Source organism: Aptenodytes forsteri, unplaced genomic scaffold (genome assembly GCF_000699145.1).
Source record: "Aptenodytes forsteri isolate BGI_AS27 unplaced genomic scaffold, ASM69914v1 Scaffold50, whole genome shotgun sequence".
NCBI classification, from domain to species: Eukaryota; Metazoa; Chordata; class Aves; order Sphenisciformes; family Spheniscidae; genus Aptenodytes; species Aptenodytes forsteri.
The window spans coordinates 6,861,453-6,886,519 of NW_008795126.1; the positions used below are offsets into that span (position 1 = coordinate 6,861,453).

The 25,067-nt window shown below is 34.4% G+C and overlaps 1 protein-coding gene across 3 annotated transcripts in view; it reads right to left on the minus strand.

Moving 5' to 3' along the window:
* The window catches only part of CDH8 (cadherin 8), a 138,885-nt gene that overhangs the window by 27,034 nt on the left and 86,784 nt on the right, over positions 1-25,067 (minus strand). For 2 of the 3 annotated variants that reach the window (XM_009277314.1, XM_019471531.1), the window contains 3 exons: positions 23,077-23,213; positions 8,925-9,046; positions 1,900-2,017 (listed from right to left, as the gene is read on the minus strand). In XM_009277314.1, the coding sequence (XP_009275589.1) occupies positions 1,900-2,017; positions 8,925-9,046; positions 23,077-23,213 (377 nt within the window). Of the gene's footprint in view, positions 1-1,899; positions 2,018-8,909; positions 9,047-23,076; positions 23,214-25,067 lie in introns of all 3 variants that reach the window. The other variant, XM_019471530.1, reaches the window with a different exon arrangement.

Here is a 25,067-nt window from a genome sequence, read left to right on the forward strand (position 1 = left end):
CAAGAATAATCACTCATGCTTATCTAGCGGATATATGCAAGACAAAGTCATGGTCAAGTTCATTGTTTAAGTGGCATAACCAAATAAAGACTTACTAAAGATTTATGATGTTTAAATGACACAAAACCTCACCTCAACCAAATTATACCCTGATTTTGGCTTTGACAGGAATATTTGCTTTCTGTGGGAGATCATGTTCCAGCATCAACCATAGACCGCATCCCTGGCTGAGCAATCTTGATAGAAAAGGATGGTACGCATAGTTGGAATTTTATTCTTGGATACTGAAAGATTAAATCAGAAAAATCTCTTCAAGTGGATTTTTGATTTCAAGATATTTCAGTTGGTTGTTTTAAGAGGATTTACACATTTAACTGATTCAAATGCATTAAAAACTGCGTAAAACTGAGTGGCAATGTTGTAACAAAATTGGACTTATTTTTCTAAACCATGTTATATAGAAAGGTTCCTCACTCCCACTAAGATCAGGAGTCATTTTGCCATTGGCTGTGACTAGGAGTAAGAGTGGGTCTTAAATGGGTAACAGGTTGGAAAGAAAAGGCTAATTAGTGGTGAGCTAAGTATTTAAACATGAAGAGAAATGCTAAGACCTTTTTTACTTTTCATGCTGTGCAAAGCAAACCACCTCACATTTAGGATGCTTAATTCAATTTCTGTTACACTACTGATGATTATGAAATGCATTTTGAAGAGGTTTTTTTTATCTTCTCCTGTAAGTGCAGAAAACTTACAGAGACTTATTTCCTACATGAAAGTACAAACATAAGTAGAGACACACACAGAGAAAAACATACCTAATGAAAAGAAAAATTCAGGATATATATAAGCAGATTTAAGAATTTAGGGTTTTATAGTATTATTTAACAAAATGGTGCCATCATTCTTCTTGGTTGGAACAGCTAGCATAAAAAATGAAAACAGCATTTTCTCTTTTTTTAACATTACATGTATTACTTTTACACTCATGCACATACACCTCACACATACATCTTCGTATTAGTAATGGACTAAATAGGGATATCCTTCATTATCATTTCAAATAAGAGAATTAAGAGACTGAATTTAACTAAAATGCCTGACAGGGTAGTGGGTTTTTTTTTAAAAAAAAGCCAAGGTGGGAAAACTTTACTGAATATTCAAGTAAGTACAAATACATAAAGCACTATTTATAGCATTCTCGTGATCATTCCTAGCTCTTTCTTACATGACCTTCAAATATATCTGTGTGCCAAAGAAAAGGATCAGTGTAAATTTATTGCTCAACAATATTAAATGGGTCTTTTTTTCCATCACGCATGAAATTCCACTTGTATAGTACTACAAAATGACATTATGCCCTTCCAGAAGTGCTCTAAAGCTTAGTGATACAAAGTGCCCTTCTGGGCTTTGCTGACCTAGCAGATTTCTCTTTCTAATAAAAGTGCCTAACTGAAAAACTTCGGAACCTTTATACACACAACAAACAGGCTTAAAAGGTGCTTCCTTTGGTGGATTTAGTAGATACTTAATTTTATGCTCCCATCTATATCCAGTCAATGTAGGATCAACATTTATTTATCAACAAAGTTTCAGACTTTCATCTTACAGCATATCTCTGGAATTTCAAATTAATAGAAATAAAACAGGCAGTAAATCCATCCTTTCATTTTATTTAAGCCAGAGAGCTGTCTTCTGGATCTAAATTCAGTATTCATTTTACTTTCTTCATAGCTACTGTAAAGATATTGGAAATAGCTTAAGACATATAATGAAGGTACCATTAAACAGATTATCTACATTGTAATTGCCCAAGGGACAAACTGGTAAAGTAATTGGAAGTCAACAAAGCAATTCAAAACTAAGCTGTTCAGATACACATTATATATGTTTTATATTTACCTTCATTTTTCTTGATGGTGAAATTTGGATTGTTGATCATTTCAGGAAGAAGACTGTAGAGGAAATAATGCCCATTTTTAGGATCATCTTTGTCAACGGCACTGACAATCTGAATTACCTACAACAGAAAACGCTCTCATTAAGTATTCACACTCCTGATAAACATACAGTATAGAAAAAAACATTCCATTCTATCGGACACATTCTCATCTCTCTACATGCCAGATTAAAAATGTTAATTTATGATCTTGCAAGGCTTTTACAGACCTTAGACTGAAAGTCTGGGGAACAGGGACTGTATCTGGCCCATTTAAACTGTTCCCAGAACAAGGAGGCAGACAATTAGGAGAGACAGGTACATAAGAGAGGCCGGTAAAAACTGCTGCTGATTTAGGCAAGTAATGAATTATTATTCAGCAATAAAGAAGAAGGAAAACTGTGTTTCAGAAACACTCATGATGCTTATGGTAGTCTTTTATGCACATAGCATTCCTTCTCACTGGACCAAAATGTATAATCTATCTTTAATCCTTTCTGCTTTCCCCCACCACCATTTTTTAGTTCATTGAATAAATATTTTTTTTAAATTAACTTTTGGTGTGAAGTTTTATACGATAAATAATCTAATCTGAAAAATCTAATCTGAAAAAAGAGAAAATATCTAAGTCTATATTTGGATTTTTTCCTTAATTTTAATAAAACCTCAGTTATTCCTGTACTAGGAATATAGGTTTGTTTTAAAATATCATTATTAACAAATGATTCCCAGAATAATGCAGGATACTATGGTTAGAAGAGGAGAGAGTGTTTGGATAGTCTGAATAACTTTGAATAATCTAATAACTTTGTAGGAAGCACCTCATATGATTTATATGACCAACTACAGTATCTGCAGTGTATTTACCTCCATTTACCTCTTTTACCTCCAATATTACTCAGAAAGATACTGCAGTTGATCATCTTCAAATCATACAGAGCTGCATAGGAATATGAAAGCAGGAAACATTATTTTAAAGTAATCAGGAGGTTTGAATTTTTTTTTTAATATTTGGTGTAACTACTTTTGATTCCAAGTATTTTCCATAGAAGTAGAAACAAAGACGACTATGGATCCAGATCCCACACTCAGAGTTGAATTTCAGTGGTAGTTAGCTCATGCTAGATGAAATTTATAAGAAATTTAATGAGAATTATTGACCTCTCCCATATCCATTGAATTCAATAACATTTTTGTCTTATGTAGTTATTTTTGTAATGCCTAAAGCAACTGACCAATAACTTCTTGGACAATTAAATTCAAATTAGGAATCACGACAAATTTCATTTTTAGAGAGTAAAGTAAAAAATGGAATCAAGGTCTGATGCTGTCCAAATTCATAGAGTTATACTTTAAATTTTCAAAGCTTCTCTAACAAAATGCTAATAACTAATATTTCATACTGGTTTTACTGCAAGAGAAAGGACTATCAATCTGTATATGTTACATATACGATAATAGTCAATATCCCGTTCTTTCTTCTATGTTCTTCAAGAGTCAAAGAAAGGATAAAATCTTACTAGAGAACCACAAGAAGCAACATCAAGAAGCAACATCAAAACATAAACATTTGAAATTATGTATGTAAAAAGATGTGTGAGCAGGTATTGATATAGGTATACATAATTTGTAAGACAACCTAGAAAGAAATTTGAGACAATTAATTCCTTGCTTAATCATATTCTGGATAGGTCAGATTTATTATCAAAAATCTACTGGAAGAAGTTTTAGATTGTTTAAATACCACATAAATAGATTCTCTTTTTTGATAACTGCATCTGCCAAGGTGGAAACCTTGACTGATATGATTTCAAACACATGTATTAAAAGAGATGGGCCAAAAAATGCCTAACATAGCTTTTGCTTAAAGAAGTAGGTCTCCAATTTAATAGCTGAATAATGGATCCTAGACAGCAACACAGTGTCAGAAAATATAAACAGCTGAAAAATACATAAGCAGATGTTGCCTGTCCCACTACAGAGATGGACCCATTTACAGATGTGGAACTTTTTTCAGCTTTCTCTTTGCAGAGGTGTAAGATACTAAACTACACACGTGTGTCGGGCCCAGGGCTGGAGCAGGTACTAGTAATTCTGCATCACAGGTAAGTGCAATTTAGAATGGAATACCGAACAAGTATCTTTATACAGATATATTTTATGATTGTTCCATTTTTCAAACACTGCTAGAATAGGAAAGCAATAGGGTAAAGGGCACAGTGAAGTCTGGAAGGTCAACTGCACATAATAGGTGCAGTTTATCAGATGGTTATGCAATTTTATCTCTACTGGCTACACAACTGTTAATTCTTTCCAGCATTATGTAAGAGAGTTGACTGTAAAAATTCACTTCCCTGTCTCCAGGTTTTCAACTAATATACCTGAAAGCCAGTAGCCAAAAGCATTTGCAATACGGGTTTTCAGCTCACAGAAATTTTATGAAATAAATTTAGAATATCATCTAGATTGGAAATTTTCAAGAAATAGAAACTGGGCATATTCTTTGTCCCTTTTTTTTTTCAGTAACTATAGATACCTCTTAACATCCTATAGAATTCTTTCTTATATTTCAGTTCTTTCCATCCATTCCCTTCATTGTTTACCAAATCATTCTTTCTCTGAAAATGCACCGAAAATTATATGCGAAAGACAGGCTTAGTGGAATACTACATTTGTTGTGTTACATGCACACATCAAGGAATTAAGAGTTAGTGTTCCCATAGCAACCTTATTTCTTTGTGCATTTGCATTAAAATAAGCTCTTAAAATAAAAAAAGCATAACATATATACAGTGATACAAAGCTGCTGTATCTTTTACTCCATAGGGGTGAGAAAAGTCCAGTAATTCTCATTACCACATTTTATTAGTATGCTGATGAGCATACTTTATTGCTCAGTGTTGTGTGATCATGTAATGGAACACTACTGAAGTAATGCTCCAACTCTTAATTTGTGGTTCATAACATGGTAGAGAATCTTCCAGGGCTGACCTGCTTTACCTATCACTACAGCTGTTTTTTTCTTTCCTAGTAATAACATGCATAACAAAGGTGTTCCATATAACAAAATTGGTCAATACTAATAATAAAGAAAACAAGAACTGATTTTTTCACTACGTATCCATAAACACTACGTGAAAGTTAATAACCCTTTGGCTGTTCAATCTTGAAATTTCTGAAATTCTTCCATGTAAAATTTCAACTTCGACGTGGTGTTAAAAATTCATGCATATATTTGATTCTATACATACATTTAGTAGAAACATAGTAAATCAGCATATTTTCCTTAACAGGCAGCTCTGGATTGAAATTAATAGTTAAATGATCCCCTAGGACAACTTGGCATTATAGTCTGCAGGTTCGTATTGCATTTCTACAAAGCCACATATGCCTGAAATAATATTTATAAAAGATTACCAGTATAATCATAGTGAATGATGTAGAAGGATAAACAGCAAAACAAAGTTCTTATCAATGTATCATAACTATCTATGTGCAATTTTAATATATGATACTGTTTAAAAGTCTTTCCCTGCAATGCAACTTGTTAACCTAACTTAGAGTGGTTCCTTATCATTAGTAAACTGTTCCCTACTTTTATTAAAACTGTTCTTCCAACTCTGAAAAAAAACTTTTGCAGTTACATTGGTGTTCATGGTTATTTCTGAATTACTTTGCAGACTCATAATACTATAATCAGTAAACTCTTCAGGGTGCAATTTTAACATTGCCTTTTCAGCTAAAGCCAGCCCTTTACTGCTAGAACCTGCATTTCACCATTTAAATGAGCTTTGACTCTTCAGAGAGACAAAGATCTATCTGCAGATTTCTTCCATTAGAAAAAGCCACTTCTATTAGGAGAACTGAATAAAATAGAGACAAATTGCGAGAGACTGGAGGAACATTGTACTCAGTTTTATGTTGCTTTAGTTTGAACACTGGCTTGAGCACTGATAGGTCATTGTCTGCACTACTTAAGTGTTTGAAAATTTTGTAGCTTTGTTTTGAGCAAACAGCACTTCACTGGAAAAGTCTGGGTACGGACTGGGGAACAGTGAGTGAGGCACTTTTCTTACTCAACAATACAGATGTTCTGTTCTAGGAGTATAGGAAAATAGTTTACCTGGGCTGGAGAACAATCAACTCTACAGCTACAGCCAGCAAAACCATGAATGTTCTGGCTTTAGTAAGTGGAATTATGCAAAAAAAAGGAATAATAGGGAAAGGCATGAGCTGGTTTATGGTTAGCTTAGAGGTACTGTAACAGTACATTCAAATCTTCACCACCACCACCCCCCCCAAAACTGACAAAAAACATTTCTGGCAACTTTCTGTTGTGTGTAAAAATGTGCAAGGAGCACATAAATATGTGCATGGACAAATACATTTCCTCCTCCTCTCCCTCTCCTCTCCTACTTGCTGTAGTACCTCTACTGTTAGAGGTAGGTTAAAACAAGGAAAATGCATCTGGCAATGTTATACATCAACAGTTTTTAATACATTCTGTCACATCACCAGCAGCTGCACTTGCCACTTGCAATTATATCAGAACCCAAAATAGAACGCTTAGAAACTGAACAGGAATAGATGGTTCAATATATTTAGGGGCTGCAAATAAGGTTTCATAAAAGGTTCAAATATAATCTCCCTTATGGTAATTCAAATTCGATTTAAACTTAGATTTAAGTTGAACTGCAAATGTAAATAGATTGGAATACCATAACACAGCGGCGCCTTTCCTACACATGTAACATTCAAGTTTAAACTTTGGAGAACTAGCCAAATTAGGCCTTTGCTACTATGTAAGAGAGTATTGTCTTTCTCGTATTAGCTATTTCATAGCTGATACATATTTAATTTTTTGAATTCTACATCTTGACTCATTAATATGATTTCTTCCAAAATTTGAATATAAAATAATAAGCATAAGAAAAAACAATCAGGTAGTGTAGCAGGTAGTGTAGATACTAGAATCTTTACCGGAGCAGATAATTTTTGAATGATGACTTAAATTTAGAACTTAACCTTGTGATTATTCTGGACTGGTTACTGTTCCAATAATGTTATTTGTTTAAAACACAGAATGAATTGCAGGATCAGTGCTACCTCATCCATGCTGGCAGCCAAATATTTGATAACCATCTGTAAAGTTCACACAAGGATTCATGCTCAAGACTAACATCTGCCATCAGATCAAGAGTGTAAAACGTGATGGTAAGATGAAGAATTTCATGGTTTAATGAAAGTTTTCCATAAGTGCTTAACCAAAAGCCTCTTTTACCAGCTGACTCTTAATCATCCCATTTATTGTTTTATTCCAAAGTGAAATGCGAACATTTTTCACCATCTCTTAAACCACATGAAATTTGATAGGAATACCTAGATAAATATATTCAGAAAACACTGTGCAACACAGCTTTCTGATTTCAGGGAAGCTTACTGAGCCCTGGATAAACGTATACTCATTAGAATTTAATATATCCTAGAAAACGTAACTACTCAGCATCTAAAATCCACCTTGAGCTAAACAGAAATCCACTCTGAGCTAGAAGAACTCAAATACCAAGAGTAACATAACTGTATGCCCATAAGGGCACATTTCAATAATCTGCTTTTCAGTGGTTAGAGAGAATTCTCATTTCTTAAATGACACATTTTTGACACCTTTTTAATAAACAAAAAGGGGTGCTAGAAGTCAAATCGTCTTCTGTAACAATCCAGTCTTGGCAGAGGTAGGTTGTCGTATACTACTATATAGGTTGTTATTTAATACTACCAAAAGAAAATAATTTCTTAACTCTATTGTCAGGTAACCTTCTTTGGAGAATAGTGAATTTAATGCCTAACACCCACATGAGACACAGGAATAGTTGGATTAACAAGACTAGTGTCATGCTGTCAGCTGCCGTTTATTTAAATAAAATGTCACAATCTAGAAATAAATTAGAAAGTTTAAAAACAGTGAATTGTTGTAACATACAGTGTTTTCAAGCTGGACAAAAGTTACATCTCATTTACACTGCATTACTTTATAAAAGTCTGTGCATTTTCTTAAATCTTTATCTTGTCATTTATGTGGCATATGAGATATTCTTTCCTGTTTCTGTATATTTGTCCTTCAAAATGGATGCCTTTTAAGAAATCTGTTTCATTTTCTTTGAAAAAGTCTATACAGGTTAAATCTTGCTTCTGATATCTTGCTATGTTTATTTCACCTTGTAGAGTGTTACGTAAATTTCTTTGCCAACACTTTTATTTCATTAAATCAAGAAGCAAATAACCTGTTAAGTTTTTTTGGGTTGGGTTTTTTTTTTTGGTGAAGTATAATGAAAATTTGAATTCCAATTCTCCAACACCCCATCCCTCTTTAGATATTTTACATGCAGTTTCAATTTACTTGACTTTCCATCAAGTTCTGGTTTGCTTTCTTGTTTTTTCCCAATTGTCATAGAAAAGTGAGTAAGAACTAAATACATAGTGATTATAACTGAGATATGAGTAAGGGGAAATGGTTTTATTGTTTTAAGTGTTTCTTCTAAATTATACCTGGGACCAGCTGTGATATAGTTCAATAACTGAATTGGAATTCAGGCTGGATTATACTTTTACCTACACACATGAACCTATGAAGCGACGAGCTCCATCAAACAGAGTGGAAACAGGGGGAGCTTAAAGACACTCAGCATTTTTTCTGGATATTGTCCCAAGTTACCTACCTTTAATTTAAAACCTATACTTCAAAAAATACACATGTCCATATATAGAGAGATGTACCACAGAATATGATCATAGGTTTATCTTAAATGAATGTTAAGAGTTGTTAGCATGAACACATAGGCACATATTTTGGAAATTAAGATAAGATAAGATAAGATAAGATAAGATAAGATAAGATAAGATAAGATGAGATGAGATGAGATGACAGGGAGAAACTGCACCCCATTCTCACACACCAAAGTACACAACATAAAACCATGGAGACACTTACTTGTCCAGGCTTTCCATTCTCACATAAAAAGGCTTCGTGCTCTGATGCAAACTCAGGAGCATTGTCATTTACATCAAGAACTTTGATAGCAACAGGCACCCGGGACACTTGACTGTGGTTCCCTAAGAAAACAAAGTAAAGCATAAGAGGTAAGCATATTTAATTTGGGACTGATACATAAATGCTTACATAGTAACCATACTCTTCCTGTCTTCTGTCCTTCCTTAATTGGGTTGTCTTATCTGTAATGGATCGTAGAGTTGGAGCATGAGATAAAGAATGATGGCCAGTATTTTATGGTTGAAAAGAATAAATAGATCCCTATTGCAAACAGCATTTGTTGGAGATTAGCTCAATGAAGACCTTTCTTGGACTAAATTGGTAAGATTTTTCTTTGATGAAGTTTGTATTGTTTTATTGATAAAGTCCATTATACATGGAAAAGGGAAGGCTGTAAACAACATAGATTTATTTCTTTGTTTATCTTTGGCAGAGCACAGAGCATTTTACTCTATTAGTTGTTCTGACTGCACATCTATTATTTCTTCATTACAAATACGATTAATGTGGAGGCACACATTGTGAGAAAGATAGATGGTAGATTGACATAGGCAAAACTAGATAGTACTTCGGACTATTAAAGCACTTTGATTCATCTGCTACTGACCAAAAATGTGACCTGTGAACTTGTTTCTTCACTGAAATAAAGTCTCATTATTTATAATGTAAAGCTATTTTGCATAAAAGTCTTTGTCACTGAAAAGAGTAGAATAACATTGTTAAGCTGTAAGGAAAGAACAGCTAAATCAACAGTTCACATTCTACTTTGAACAGATTTCACAGTCAGTTTCTAGTGTCTTTCCTTCAATTCAGTACAGCTAATTTTATTTAAGAGACTATTTATAAATATTTTAGATTATTTTTTCCAAAGAGCAAAAGCATGAATTCAGTTTAAACTGAGGTGACCACTGTTCTATAGCACATGCATCCCTCCACAAGTAACTCAATACTAGTTTCAAAATCCATCTCTTAGTGAGTATTGTTTTACAACCATAGTATTTTATCTTGTTTATATCATCAACAATTTGAAGAACTGCACACCGTGTGAATTAAACTCTGGGTCTGACTTGTAATTGAACTACGTGCTTTTGCCTAAATTATTACTGCAGGCAAGAAAGCTGCTACCATAAGTCAGGGTATCGACTTACTCACAGTTGTCGTGACAGCTTAGCAGCTGCCCAAAGCTGCCATCAGTCCATGGGTTCTGTTCTCTGGCAATACAGAACTGGCTGAGGGGAAGGCAGGACAGAAGTTCCTATTGCTTGGTATTCAATGTACCTCTCATAACAAATGTCTACAAAGCAGAAGTACGTCAGGCTCCACCAGTGGACAGGTAGCAACTGGTGGCAGCCCTACAAGCGGTAGAGATGATTAAAGGAAGTATCGCTATATACACTGTATTTTCTGTGGTTTCCATCAAAGTTAATTGTGTTGTGACCTAATCAAACCCTACCTCTTGCATCCTTTTTTTTTCCTTGTATGCTAAAGACAGACATAATTTTTGAGGCTCAACCTAGAAATCTAAATGTGTAAATTTCAATTGCTCTACTAACATTACTTTGAAATAGCATAAAAATAACTATTTCAAAAGACACAAAACCAGGCTGTCACCAAATGTACTAGTGCTATAAACAAAGGCTTTACGTTTGCTGGATAGCCTGAAATTTTAAAATTCCACCTGTATAGGATATGGAAGATTACAAGACACCAGACTTTAAATGCTTCCCATTTGAAGGAGTCAAAAGTTTTGGTTCAGAAAGAAACATGTTACAGAAGAAAAAGAAATCCCCACCAAAATATTGTAGGAGTAGTATTTATGTCCATTTTGCATCATATGATCTTACTTATTAACAGAAGAGGTCAACACTTATGCCATGAAATAATAATGTATTTAAAATCAAATAAAAGTTAATATGCAAATCATGAATCCCAAACATTTTAAACACATTTGTTTATCTTAATTTTATAAAAATACAGACAATGAATCTTGAGGTTATCAGAATTCTCAGCACTAGTGTCATATTTAAACACTAAAGATTTACTTTTATCTAAATTAATGAAAGGTTTGCAGTTCACATTTTAAAGACATTACAGAGAAATGTAATTAATTAGATAAGCTTCTAAAGAAATTATTCATGTCTCTTGTGACTGCCCCCAAAATGTTTGTCTTTCATCAGAAATACAATCTTGAGGTTATCAGAATTCTCAGCACTAGTGTCATATTTAAACACTAAAGATTTACTTTTATCTAAATTAATGAAAGGTTTGCAGTTCACATTTTAAAGACATTACAGAGAAATGTAATTAATTAGATAAGCTTCTAAAGAAATTATTCATGTCTCTTGTGACTGCCCCCAAAATGTTTGTCTTTCATCAGAAATACAAACATTAAATTTAAAGAAATTATAATTAGAAACTTGATGAGAATTCATTTAAAAAATTAATTTACTAAACACAAGAGAGACCCAATTGGTTTGGAAATCTCCAAACAAGGGTATATCCACCGCCTATTAGGGTTCTTGTGACTATGATGAAATTTATTGTTGAGAAAGAGAGAGAGAGAGAAACGGAGAGGGAATTTTATCTACTGCTTGTACTGCCCACCACACTGAATACATTGCATTATTTTGTCATTGCAAACTTTTCAATTAAATTTCACTTTATGCTAAGTGTTTTCCCTGTAAATAAAAATCACTCTAAGCATACCTATTCAAACAAATTAATGCATTCTCACTAAGCAAATCCAGATTTCACTCATGGATGAAAACACCATCAAGATAAAATAGTTTCATCTGTCCGTTTTTGTACTTTTAATGTCTGCAAACTTCTCAGTGGTAAAACACATATGCAGAGGATGTCCCTCTCAAGTTTAAATCTATCGCTGTTAGTAATGCCCAATATCCTTGAACTAAAAGTAGAAAGTGATTGATGTGGATTCACTGATCCACAGAGCGCACAAACTGTTGTTTGCCTGGGCAACTGTCCTTCATACAGTTGGCCTTTACACTGATTAGTATTCAATGTTCAGAACTTTTCCTCATTTGTATGAATGCAGAGTCAGTTCTTTCTAAACTAGTGACAAAACTGAGTTTTAATTACTGGGGTTTTATTTGTTTGGTTTGGGTTTTTTCCCAATGAACGATCCAGTCAATAGAATTAAGGGAGACTGACTCTTCTTGCATTTCCCACGTAGATAGTTAAGACTGATTGCTTAAGTTCTAATCCATTATTTTTTGCAAAATCATAAAAGAGCATAAAGTTAGAGACAATCTCTCTCTAAGGAATTAACTGAATTTGTAAAAATCTCATCACCTGTATTTATTGTGATGCACGGTTTAAAAAGACCTACCTTGAGTCTTGCAATACAAGTGTATCATTAGGACTGTCACTTGAGAAGCAATGGCTCGGTTTGAAATCTTAGCACACTGAGGTACAAGATTAAAAAATATTAAGAAAATTTACACTAGTCTAGTTTACCAAAACTCTTTTCAGAGTAAGGCTGCACAGAAGGACTTTGTTTTTAATTTCAAATACATTCAGTTGGTCATCTGTGGACACCACTGCCACAGCACAGCATGCAGCTATAAGAAACACATATGCAAATTGTATACATAATTTCCTAGAAGTACAGCGCTTTTATGTCTCTGCTGAAGTCTCAATTACTGCCCACAGTTCTAAGATCCAGTAGTCTGCTGTAGATGAGCACAGCGCACACACAAGGAAAGGAACGTCTAGACAGATAGAAGGAAAGGATGACTCAATGTAAAAATAACTAGTGGACCTTACTAGTGATAACAAATAAATTTCCAAAAATAATGGAAAGTTCAGCTGAGTTTAGAAATGCATATTGAAAGGTTTACAAGAATTATAAGCACCTAAAAAGCTCTTCTGCTTTTCTCCTCAGTTCTCAGGATTCTATTGGCACATTAACTGCTTGAAATACACACCTTGCTGGTACTCAACTTTGAGTAACGTACCCATTGAAACTTACTCAAGATTAAAAATGGCTGTGGAGTTTGATACAAAAATGAAGAGGTAGATGAGGTAAAGTCAAATTTAAAAAATCCTGTTGCCAAGCCATTTAGTGTCTCCAAACCTGAACTTTTGGAGGCTACAGACCCACGCTAGTTCTTGTTGTGATCAACACATCCTGGAAAAACCCTACCTTTCTGAGATGTGCATGTATCATTGGAAATTTGTAATGCAAAGCACTGAGCATTGCTAATATTGTTCCTGCATGCAGCAAGTAATACTAGGAGTAACTAGAGCTTATAAATGAAATTTTTGGTCTTGTGCCATAACTAACAGAACATAATGCAGCTATTCAACTCCCACAAACACTTAAACATTTCATAAACATGCTTAAAACACTTCTCCACTGTCTTTCCTTGACAGATACCCATACAAGTGGTCTTTAAGAAAGATAATTACTTGCTGCACAAAATGAAGTTCGTTGTTTAACCCAAAGAAATCCAGTTTAATCAAGTTTTCCTTTATTTCATTAAATCATCCAAAATCACTTCAAGGTTCTCTTTAAAAAGTCATAAGCTGTCTTGCATTTTAACTAAAATTAAGTACTTGAATAGAAAGTAGACTCCTAGAAAATAATACGTCTTTTATTACTATTGTCATCACCACATGGCTTGGAAATGGCTATTTCATGCTTCTCTGATTCAGTGAAATTTCTACCATAATAATACTTTAATTTAGAAGTAGAGGAAGTCTTAGTTCTAACAGAGAAATCAAAATAAACTCTGAATCACTGACTTAATAAAAACAAGAGCACTTGTTTTATATCCCTTATATTTCAAACTTATTAAGTTGTATTTTAACAGATCCATTCCCCATGACTTTATTAAGGTTTTATCTGATGACTTTACTAAGATAATCTACATGCAGGACAAGTTTATTTCCCCTGTTATGTTGTTGTTTTCTTTGTGCAATCCTTTACCTATATAATACCACAGCTTATAACAATTTTTTGCCATATAAAACTGACAAATCTAACTTCAAGAATCCTGAGAAACAGAGATGTTATTGTGAAACCGAAATTTTATTTATGTTGAAGTTTAGCTATAGAAATCACATAGTGCAGCAAATACTGTGTTCGCTTGTCTGAAGCGTTAGGTAACGATCTGATTCAAGAGAGACTGCGTGCCTGAAGCTGACTCTGAAATTGTCAGGAAAAGACATCAGTAATTGGCAATATTTCTGTTAAAAATAAAAGAACATAAGCTATTTCTGAATTAGGATAAGAATAATAATATGGTGCCATTAAGCGACAGAAAAGGATTTGCCTTAAAAAATAAACCAGTGAACAGGCAGGAAGAAAATTGATTGAAGAAAAGTTTTAAGACACGACAAATGTACGAGGGCATGATTTTGCTGCTGTGTTGCTCAATTCCAGCTTAATCAAGCGAGTTGCGCTAGCATAAAACAGTCAGGAATCTGGCCCACACTTTAGAGCAATTATATTGTTAATATGCTAATACATCATGCATATTAAAAGGTTATAAAATATTGACTTAGATATGCAAGGTCTTATTGTCAATTATAATTAGCTATGAAATTTTACAATGACTAGCAGCAATAATAATAACAATAAGCAGACTGATTGAGGACAAGATGTCTGGAATATTTTGATTTTTTAATTTTAAATGATTTCACGATTGACGTAAAATAATTAATAGCTCAAATGAAATCCGTGCCTTACTGATAGACAAAACATCAAAATGCTTTAACAAAAATTGTTATTAAACAAGGATTTATTATAGAAGTATTTAAATGTCATTATTTTTAGAGCTCATATTCCTTTCTGGGACTGATTTTCTTAACGGTGCAATTTAATTACTCTTATGTTTCCTTCACAGATAAAATATTGCTGGATATGCTGGATTTGAATCAGGTTCTAGGAGTTAGCATCAAACCATTCTTACTTGCATACCTTCAGCAATAAGCAAAAAGATCTCCCTAACATATCAGTACGTACCTTTAAAAAATCCTCTCCTCTGTTTTTCAGAAAATACTGTCATTCTTTGCTATCCAGCAACTTTACTAGAAGTTCAAAGCATGCTACTCTGAGCAGAGTATTTCTAGAAAGAAATGTGCTTAAAGAAGATTGCCTAAAAGGATATCCAGTTACAAACCTCTATTCTGACCTACTCTCATGCTTCAGCCTTACAGAAAAAACAGTGGAGATTTTAGATACTCACATTCCGCGTAGAGGTAGATGAATTCAGCTTATCAAACTAGATGAATACTACACAGTATTTTTAAGATTAATCATATTTTCTTCAGAAATTCTAATTCAAGTGTTCAAAGTGCAGATGGCCAATTGTTAGTTGTTCAGTTTAAGAATGCACTCATTATGCTAATAAAATATGTATATTGTCAGTTCAGCCATGCCTCCAGTTTCCTCAAAGTAATTAACAAACATACTTCACATGAATTAGTCAAGTATATTCTCACTAATGACCCTTGTATTCCTTACTTGAATCCTTATCTGTTTTGTGCCCCAGAAAGCCTTATTGCCTTCTAAAACACCACCCAGTATCCTAACCTTTTGTGTTTTAAGCTTTGAACAGTGTTCTCAAAACAACATTTTTGCGAAATCAACATTTGTAATTTTAGAACTAAGATGCCTGGCTTTATAATGCCCTGAAACCAGAAATAAAAGAAGTTAGACTGTTCATACAAATCTCTCTCCTTTTTCTTGCCATAATTATGTTTATTACCTCCTCTGACTTTTTTTTGCACTGAATTACTCAGATGCTTTATTCACAGCTGCCTTACACGCTTTCCTCTGAAATCAGAGGTTGCTAACTTCTATTCAGTATCCCATACCTGAATTTTAATGCTTGCTTATGAACTACTGAGACCATTTTATATATTGTTTCGTACGCACACTCCATTCCCATTCCCATTCCCATTTCCTCATAATATGGCCACTCCCATGCTATTATCCATGTGGATCACCTCTCCTGCTATTCTTGAGCTGTGAAAAAAACTAATGGGAAAGCTTGTGATATGTCTGAATGTACTTTCATAGCTGAGAACTGCAAACTAGCTGTTCGTGATATATCAGCCCTCCACTGACCAATGGCAAATGCTTTGTGACCCATTAGAACCTATGGAGTTCTGTGTAACCCTGTATTTATGTGTGAAATGAATAAAAACTACCTTACTAAAGTCTGTGTTTCTGTGCAAAAATGATGGATTACCTAGTTTGAGTTCCACTAAGCCAGAGAAAAAAGGGTCAAGCGAACAATGTTAATATTCCTGAGCTTCTCCTGTTTAAACCTCCATAAAGGTTTATTTCCTTCTCTTTCTAAAACTTACTGAAATTTACTCAGCCCTAAATTAGAGGTAATTATATGATGCACCAAAGTAACTCCCTAAAATGTTAGAATTGCTGCTAATAATGCCTATAGTCATTTTTACAATAAAAGGCTAAATAAAATTAAATAAATGAAAGCATGAGCAAAGGTATTCATGGCATTAAAAAGTACACTGTAGTGGAAGGCTTATTCTGAAGAGTAATCATGTCTTTCTTCCTTTTTAATTAGTGTCCTTGTATTTTTTAAAGGAATATACAATATAGATAACTTTAGTAGAGCGTGTGCTGGGTGACGATTCAATTATTGTATTTATATTCTTGGTAAACCATAAAGAGTCTTTCTGGCATTATGCCCTTTCCCATTAGGTGATAAAATTGCCTCATACTTCTTCATTTCTAAAGAATGCAGTTGGTATGGGTAATTACCTTTGTCAGATAGAGCCCACAGCTTTGTCCTTGAGTTTCCTATGCTCTATGCCTGGAAAATATTTATTGTGGTCAAATCACCATTCACATTTCAAGATCTTGTCTATATTTTCATCTATTGCTTTGACAATTCATGAGAATTTCTACTAGTTGTGGCAATTCTGGTACTTTGCCAAGTACCTGGGTGGGGGGCTTAGCTAGCCACTGGTATGCTTTTTGTTTGGCAAGTGAAGCTGAATACCAAGAATCATTTGATAAAGCAGTCAGTCAAAATGAAAATAATGACTGCTCCATGACTGCACTGCCTGGAGAACAAGGAAAACAAAAATTCCATTAAACCCCTTCATTCAGAGATTGAAAACTTGGCTAAAAGCATTGCTCTAGGCTAAGAGAAATATCCTCTTGCAGGCAGTCCTGCACTGGCTTTGGAATTCCCCAGCAGACTGATTTGTTGCATGTCTGTGCATGCGATGCACAGAGTGCGAGAAGAGGGAGAAGTTTTGGAAGAGCCTTCCTGTAATCTGCCACAACAGAGCAAACGGATGCACACTTCATCTCTGTATTTCCCAGTATGTCTGAAAAGGCTTGAGTCTATACCAATTAGAAAAGAACCGGTCTATGCTTGAATATACCTCACAAACGGTAACTGAGATTCAACCTGAATGCAGTCTGAGGAATCCAGTGCTGCACATGGTCATAAGAAGGCTAGGAAGAAAATATAAACCTTGAGTAGCCCACTCAGTGTTACGTCAGGGGAAAGAAAGTTTGGGGACTTTAAAGGGATCATCATTTAGTTGCCTTTAAAGTATATGAGCCATGGTTTCTGTTATTTGTTGGTATGTTTTTCACAAATCTCAGAGGCTGCTAACTGGAATATGTTCAGAAGTTTTTTCTTGTTGAAATCTACGGTATCATTCAATTAATTTCTACTATGTAATAGACATATTCTTGAGAAAAGAATTACCTCACTTTTTTAAAAGAGAATTCCAGATAAGCATTGTTAATAGTGAATGCATTATAGTATACTTTTTGTTTTCAAAGAATTCACTAGAATCCTGTATCTCAAGGAGATCTCAGCTACAGTTTAGGAGGGATGAGTATGAAAATATCAGGATATTGCAGTTAAATTCTGTTACTAATACACTTCTTTCTTGCCTAAGTTAAAACAGCTTCTCTGAGATAAGTCTTTGCTTTGGTTTCAAACTGCATTAGTTCTCCATTTATTACTGCTTTTGTTATATCAATCAACCAGCAATGACTGAAGTATAGGGCATTTCCTTAGTATTAATGAGACACACAGTAAGGATGCTAGGGAAATATCTGCAATGTGGCTGTTACAGCCATTAAAAGATGAAAATGGAAATCCATTGAGCTAGAAACATAAAGGAGACAGAGTTTAATTATTATATGTCTTATACATGTATGATAATCTGGTATCTTGAATGATCAGTGATTCTGAACTCCACTCAGAATCTGTGCAAACTGTAGCAAAAATGTTCTAATAAATAAATCATGGCTATTTGGTGTTCTTTTAGTAGCTGAGTAGCATTGACAACACATAACTTGGTAAGTACTGCAAAACCTGTACAAGAAACAGAGAATACTGAGGAGTTTAGCCCAGCCTGAACTCTGCTCTGCTTCACTGCCCAGAAAAATTGCTAACCAGTTAATGCAAGCAACACAAGCATGTCAATGTGAACAGTAGTTATAGCTATAATTGTAACTTATGCAAACTAAAAAATGTATTTTTGTGTTCAGATCAATGGGATCACACATGACTATTAGGATCCTGACTTACTAGATTTTACCGAATGGCAGAAAATTCCATTTCAAAAAAAGTACCAAAGAACCAAAGATGTGATGAGCCTTTGTACATACAAAAAAGATGCACCAAAAGAAACATCTGTAAGTTAATCATTCATTCTTACTGCACTGCAATTCAGGCTCTCAGAGAATACTTGCATATGCCCCCAGATTCTTTTCCTGTTCGGGGCATAGCTCCAGAGAGCCCAAACATACGAGCAGCATAATCAGCCCTGACTTACAAAGCAAGGCTACATCCATCCCCGTTCTCTCAAGCATCTAGCTAGAATACACTTCCCAACCTTGGGATACAATTTTAAGCTCACATAAATCTCAACTACACAACAAAACAATGAGAAATTGAAGTCCAGAGTCAGTGACAGAAAACAAAGTTCACCTTTTACATCCACAGAGCAAAAGGTACGTTCTCAGGGAAAGGTCATTTTGCCAGTGAGCCTGCTTCCGCTAGCCTGTAATCATCTAGATGTTCCTGCTCCCGACTCATTCAGCAGAGTAAACTTGGATGTATGGCAAAGTAGAAAGAAAATTTAAGAATCAATTCATAGGTGCAGTAACTTTCAGTATCCCTCTTGCCATGAGTGTTAATACATATATTTCTTCTCCGAATTCTAAGCCTGTATTTCAGAGTGATCTTTCAAAGAGGTCAAATTTCTCTGTAATATTCTCTTCTCTTAAAAATCCATGTGACAGAATTCATCAACATAAAGGAGTCACTACATGACCAGAGAGGAAAAAATTTGAACAACAAAGAAGCAAAAATTAATTTGACAATGTAAGAAAGAAGTATAAGAAATCATACAATAGAAAAAAATATGCAAAAGGAATGGAACGTTTAAGAGTAGACAGATTTAAGGGTAACAGTTGAGAGGATCAAAGCTGCAGGAGGAATTTATCTACTGGTTTTTCACTAAATTCATGGAAAATGTATAAATAAATCTGAAATACTGAAACCGTCACCTAAATATCACCTGTACCATGTTAATCACTTTCAGTCCAGTCTTTTCACTGATCGCTCTTTGCATTGTTTCATCTTTAGTAACCAAAAAAAAGATTCAGATGGATGAGGTATTTGAAGAATTATCTCTAGGGAGCATGCAACCAGTATGCAATGTAGTTACTGTGATTTAAACAGGAGGCATAAAACTATATGCAACTTGTCCACATATTTTAAGAGCCAGAACATAAAGGCAATACAAAAGTTTCAGCATCTCTCCGAGGGAGAGCCACTCAAGGCAACTTTTCCTCAGTCTGTCTGGCTAGTTTAACCGCCTGAGAAGAAAGGCTGCAGACAACTAGAAACTCCTTCAGAGAGGCTGGAAGGAGTCTGCTAGTGATGGGAAAGTGAAAGGAGGGAAATGCCACCCTCCAAAATGTCTCACTTTGCACAGGTCTCAGAATATGATGGTAATATTATTTGTCACCAGTAGCATGAATTTGTTCTGAATTAGAACTAGCCAGACACTTGCCTATGAATAGGAAAAGAAAATGTCCTTCTTCTAAAAAAATACCCCAGACTGGTCTTTTGCCTGTTAAGTACTTACAGAAAGGAGTCACAGTCCCCACTGGCTCATGCTTTTGTGTTTTTACTCCTAGTTTTGCCAGACATGAAAGGGTTAATTTCACATTTTGGGGCACTCAGATTAAAAAGAAGTAGCATGTTTAAAATTATTCACACACGTTCTAAATCTGATCGCTTTCAAAGAGATCAGCTAGTCTGAATCTAAAAATCTCCATCCTCAAGCCAGGTGAAAATGCAGAGGTAGTTATGCTCAATTCAGCCAGAACAATCTTGTCTTGGGAGATTGCCACCTGAGACAGTGGCCGAGGGATGATGCAAAAGAATAACTTTGTCACGGTGACAGCAGAAAACTGCCAAAAATTACCTGTGCTTAAAGCACAAATGTAGCTGCAGGTAACTTACTAGCATGAAGTTCTGAAATAGTGATTTATGTTTTGGCAAAACTTGGTGTTTATCTGTGAAAGTGTTGATAAATCAGGGTATATTTAGGATCTACTATGCTGGGAATCAAGAAGGAAAAAACAATACCATGGCTTATGATTAGTAAGCAAGGGTAATGGCAATGAAATGGTCTGATCATTGCCTCACAGGAATAGAGGTGAGCCTTGAACTGAACTTGGAAAGTAGCTAGCCTAGGAAGAGAAAATGCTCCTGTACGAATGATGCTGACATTTATTTTTATGGGAGAGATCAGCAGTCCATTAATACTGCTGTCAGTGAAAGCATCGTAATGGCACACTTTGTATTTTCATTTGCTGCTTGTGTCTGCCTCCAACAGATTTCTGTTATTTTATAACAGAGATTTTGCTTATTGCTGTGTTGGAAAAAAATTTAAAATGCCCATTTTACCCTGCTTGACAGTTCTATGAACACATTTAGTTTCTGCATGAGGAGTTTAAAAATAATTTCTCTTAAATAAGCAAAGATAGTAGTGTATGAAATTAAGCTTTTGTTTTATGTAAATGTCAAACAATTTTATTAGGAATGCAAAAATAAGCCATCAGCAGGAACGCAAATGCTTAGAACAAGATTGGCATTATTATTTTCATAGCCAGTCTGATAAGAGGCAATTTTACAATAGTGATAGATGCAGGGGCTCCCACGAAGTCTAACAACAGGGCTGATTTCTTACAAAATTCTTGAGCATAATTATGTTTTAAAAATCTGAAGATGCAACAGGCAGACTTGATTCTGATGTGGCTTAGTAAAGTGCACTTCTGTTAACTTTGCTCTGACACATAGGTGTAAGGGAGATCAAAAAATGAATTGGAGGATTTTCTTGAAAAATTATTCTTTTTATTTTGTTCTTTTTTGACTTTTTGGAAGAAACAAAATGTAAAATTACTTCACTTTACATCTTACTATTCCAATGTCTGAAAACTTTGGATCACAAACTAATAATTCTGCTTTCCATGCCATTGGTAAATCTCATGACCTGACATTCCTCATGTCTTGAGAAAATTGGTACGGAAATTTTATATCTTTCGCCTTTAAAAACTTCAAAATTATTAACTGGCTTGATATTAACCTGGGCAAAATATGCCCTATGAAACCAGAGCTTACTTTCTTTCCTTATGTAGTTTGATTCCCTGTGTCAGCTTGGCTTTCCTGCAAAAATTAGCAGGAAGTATTCTTGCTAATTTATCAAAGTAGCGTTTGCCTGCAAGATTTCGCAGTACTTAGCAGGGCACTGCTGGCACTACTGCACTACTGGCAATGAAATACACAAATTATTAAGGGAGGTCATAGGAATACAGTTTACAGGGGTTGTAAGTCGAGAGCTTAGTTCATACTCAGACCTATCTTTCTCATTTATGAATGCCATTTCAGTTACCTGTCACAGATTCCTAACGTTTGGTTTTGAAAACAAGTACCGCAGAAAAATATTGGACAACAAAAATGGGCCAAATAAGCATATTTTATCCTCCCATTGATTATGTTCGTAGCCACCGTATTATGAAACTGAACATTAAAAGTTCTGTATCGTAATACTATATCCTTTAAAAAAGACACTCTGGGGGAAAAGCAAGCATTAACATCACCCTATTTTCTACATGCAAGAATTAGCAGCACTGATCATCAAGCTCTGAAGACAAATATTTTTACAACAATGTGTCAAGTGCATATGCACATATGGGAATTATGCATATACATTGATTGCAGAATAGATACGTCAGCAGAAATATTTTCAGTTTGTGTTTCAGTTAAGACGACGACATAGGATGACAGACTTATGTTCTGAATCTGTTCTTTTGCTGCAATATCTTTATGTCAAATGTATAGTCTAAAGTACAGTGCTAATATTAATAATAAATTATATTGTCATATGTGATCCTGTCAGCAGCGCTTACAATTCCAAATTAATCAAGAATTCTTCTTGATTAAAATCTAGGACCCATATTCCCAGACAGGGTGACACTCCTGGCTCCCAGTGACTTAGGTGTACAGATCAGTCATAATAGTTTTGTGGATCTGAACAATCTGTGTTCTTGTCTATAGCTGTATATGAATAAATTTATTCCTATGTATCAAATAGGACTACTTTCATGCAACATTACCCATGTGCTTAATCATTTATGGAATTGAAACATAATATCACTCAGCATTAAGAACTTGTGGGTTGAGTCTACAATTCACTTCTACAATAGCAAAGCTTTATTTTTTCCATCTTAATATAACTAGCTAAATATAAGGCTTTGGTTTGGGTTTTTTTAAAACATTTTTTACCATTTACCCTATATACCCTGTACAAATAGACTCATGTATTTCTTCAAAACCTATACTACTGTATTCACTGAAAAAAATGCAGCTTTGAAAACTAAAAGAAATGGAACTTCAGCAGAAATTAAGTTTTCTCTCAAAAACTCTGTAATTTAAAAATCCAATGTTTTACTTTTTACTGAATTATATACAGTTTCCACTGCACACGCTGTTAAAATTAATTATAAACCCAACAGAACTAAAAGTCAGTACACACAAATACTTACTAGTTTCAGTAGCTACAATAGTTATGTTGTGCCACATGTTTGTTTCTCTGTCCAGTGGTGTTGCCAAAGTTATTTTCCCATCTTCTGCGTTAATGTTGAACTGTCTCTCAAGGTCAGTATGCCGATCAATGGAAAACCTACAAAAGAGACATCCCTGTAATCTACTTAATGAAGTTGGTGTAATCTGTACAATCACAAGACAATTTAGGGAGCCCTCTGAGAGCTGCAGTTTTATAGCCAAATGGATTGAGAAGCTCAATAGCATAATAATTTATAAGACAAAATGACAAACTGAGACTAAAAAACTTAATAATTATTGCCCAAGGAGTAATTAGCTGTATACCCAGTGTGAAGGTCATAAAATGCCCTCAGGTTCACTGGGTAACATCTTTGAAAAACGGTGCTGATCAAGAGTTAATTACACAATCCATCACATTTATTAGACAGTTTCTATGGTATTTCACAGTAACTGATGATAATTTCAACAGTAATGTATTAAGCACACAAAAATGGTGGGCTTCATGGTTATTTTAAAAAGGGCTGAATAATATTATTTTACCAATAAATTTCAGATTAATGAAACATGAACTATTCACCAAGCATATTATTTGGTTATGGTTCAAGCAGCTCCGTGGGCAGAACGCAGTTAGTGAATCACCATTTTCCCATAAAACACTTCAAACACTGAAGGACTGATTGTTTTATGGATTGACATCACTGATTTTTAACAAAACAAGTTTCATCTGACAGGTAGTCAGAGTTTGCAGATGTGAATGTCCAGGTAAATTATGCAGCCTAAACAGAGCCAGCTTGACAACAAGAGCAAGCTGCAGTAGATTGCTCCAACGGTGCATTAAGCAGGATGACGATTTAAAGCTCAGAACAGGATCTCCAGGAAAGCTTTGATGTTTGTCCATTTTCACAGAGTTATTTTATTAATGTATCATTCGCAAAAAGAAACTAAATCACAAAATTAAGCCTTCCAATTTTTTGACAGGAAAGGTACGAAATGAGAGAGTTTAGTGATAAACTATTGATATGGTTCAACAAAAATTGACTTCAAGGGGTTTTACTGAGTCCTAATTGTGGATTTATATAAAAGCCTTTTAAGCCTTTGTGTCTATGTATTACAGAACCTAACAGCATGCACTGACAATTTTACATCTGTTCTGCATTATATCTAGGCATAATAGGGTGAGTTAGGATACAGTGTCAGACTGGATTACATTATATAGTGGTCAGAAAAGTGGCTCAGACTGTCAGTTTCTCATTACATTTCTACTTTTTGCAAATACGCTGTTAAATTCAGTGATAAAAGAACAAGAGCATATTTTGCTACAGCGACAATGGCACAGTTATCTGAAAATCAGTTATTCCATTCTGGTTTATGCTTTATCATAAGCAATTTCCAAAAAAAGTTCTGATTCGGAAGTTCATTTATATGCTACAATAAACATATTCTGATGAACTCAAACTCATTCCAGCACAACACAATTGATTTTGCTGGACATAGCATTACGATCTGTTTTCAAAGCTTAGGATTATAGCGCTCATCTTTTTTTATTTCAGTGTCAGATATTTTCATATTTAGAATGAAAGATACATTGCAATTTGATTGCTTGTGCAAGGCATTCAGTAAGATACAATTCACATTCAAAAAATGAGTTCTAAATTATGAAAATTTATCAAAATCTCAAAGTTTAAATGTTTAAAGACTGTATTACTAGAGATCAAGACTAGCATGATCACACTGGTAAGGTACTTAACAACTAATGGACTTAACAGTGAAAACCCCTGTTTAACTAGGAAATGGAATTTGTTAGATATTTAAGTTTTCTGTCTTTAAACTCTGAGAAGAACTAGTTTTACTCACTTAAAAATGAGTAGTTTCATTAAGAAGAGTACCAGAAATAATATGAAGTAAAATTCCTAAAGCTAGGCACATGCATCTATACTTGGACATTTAAGTAAACTGATTTTCTAGTGAGCTC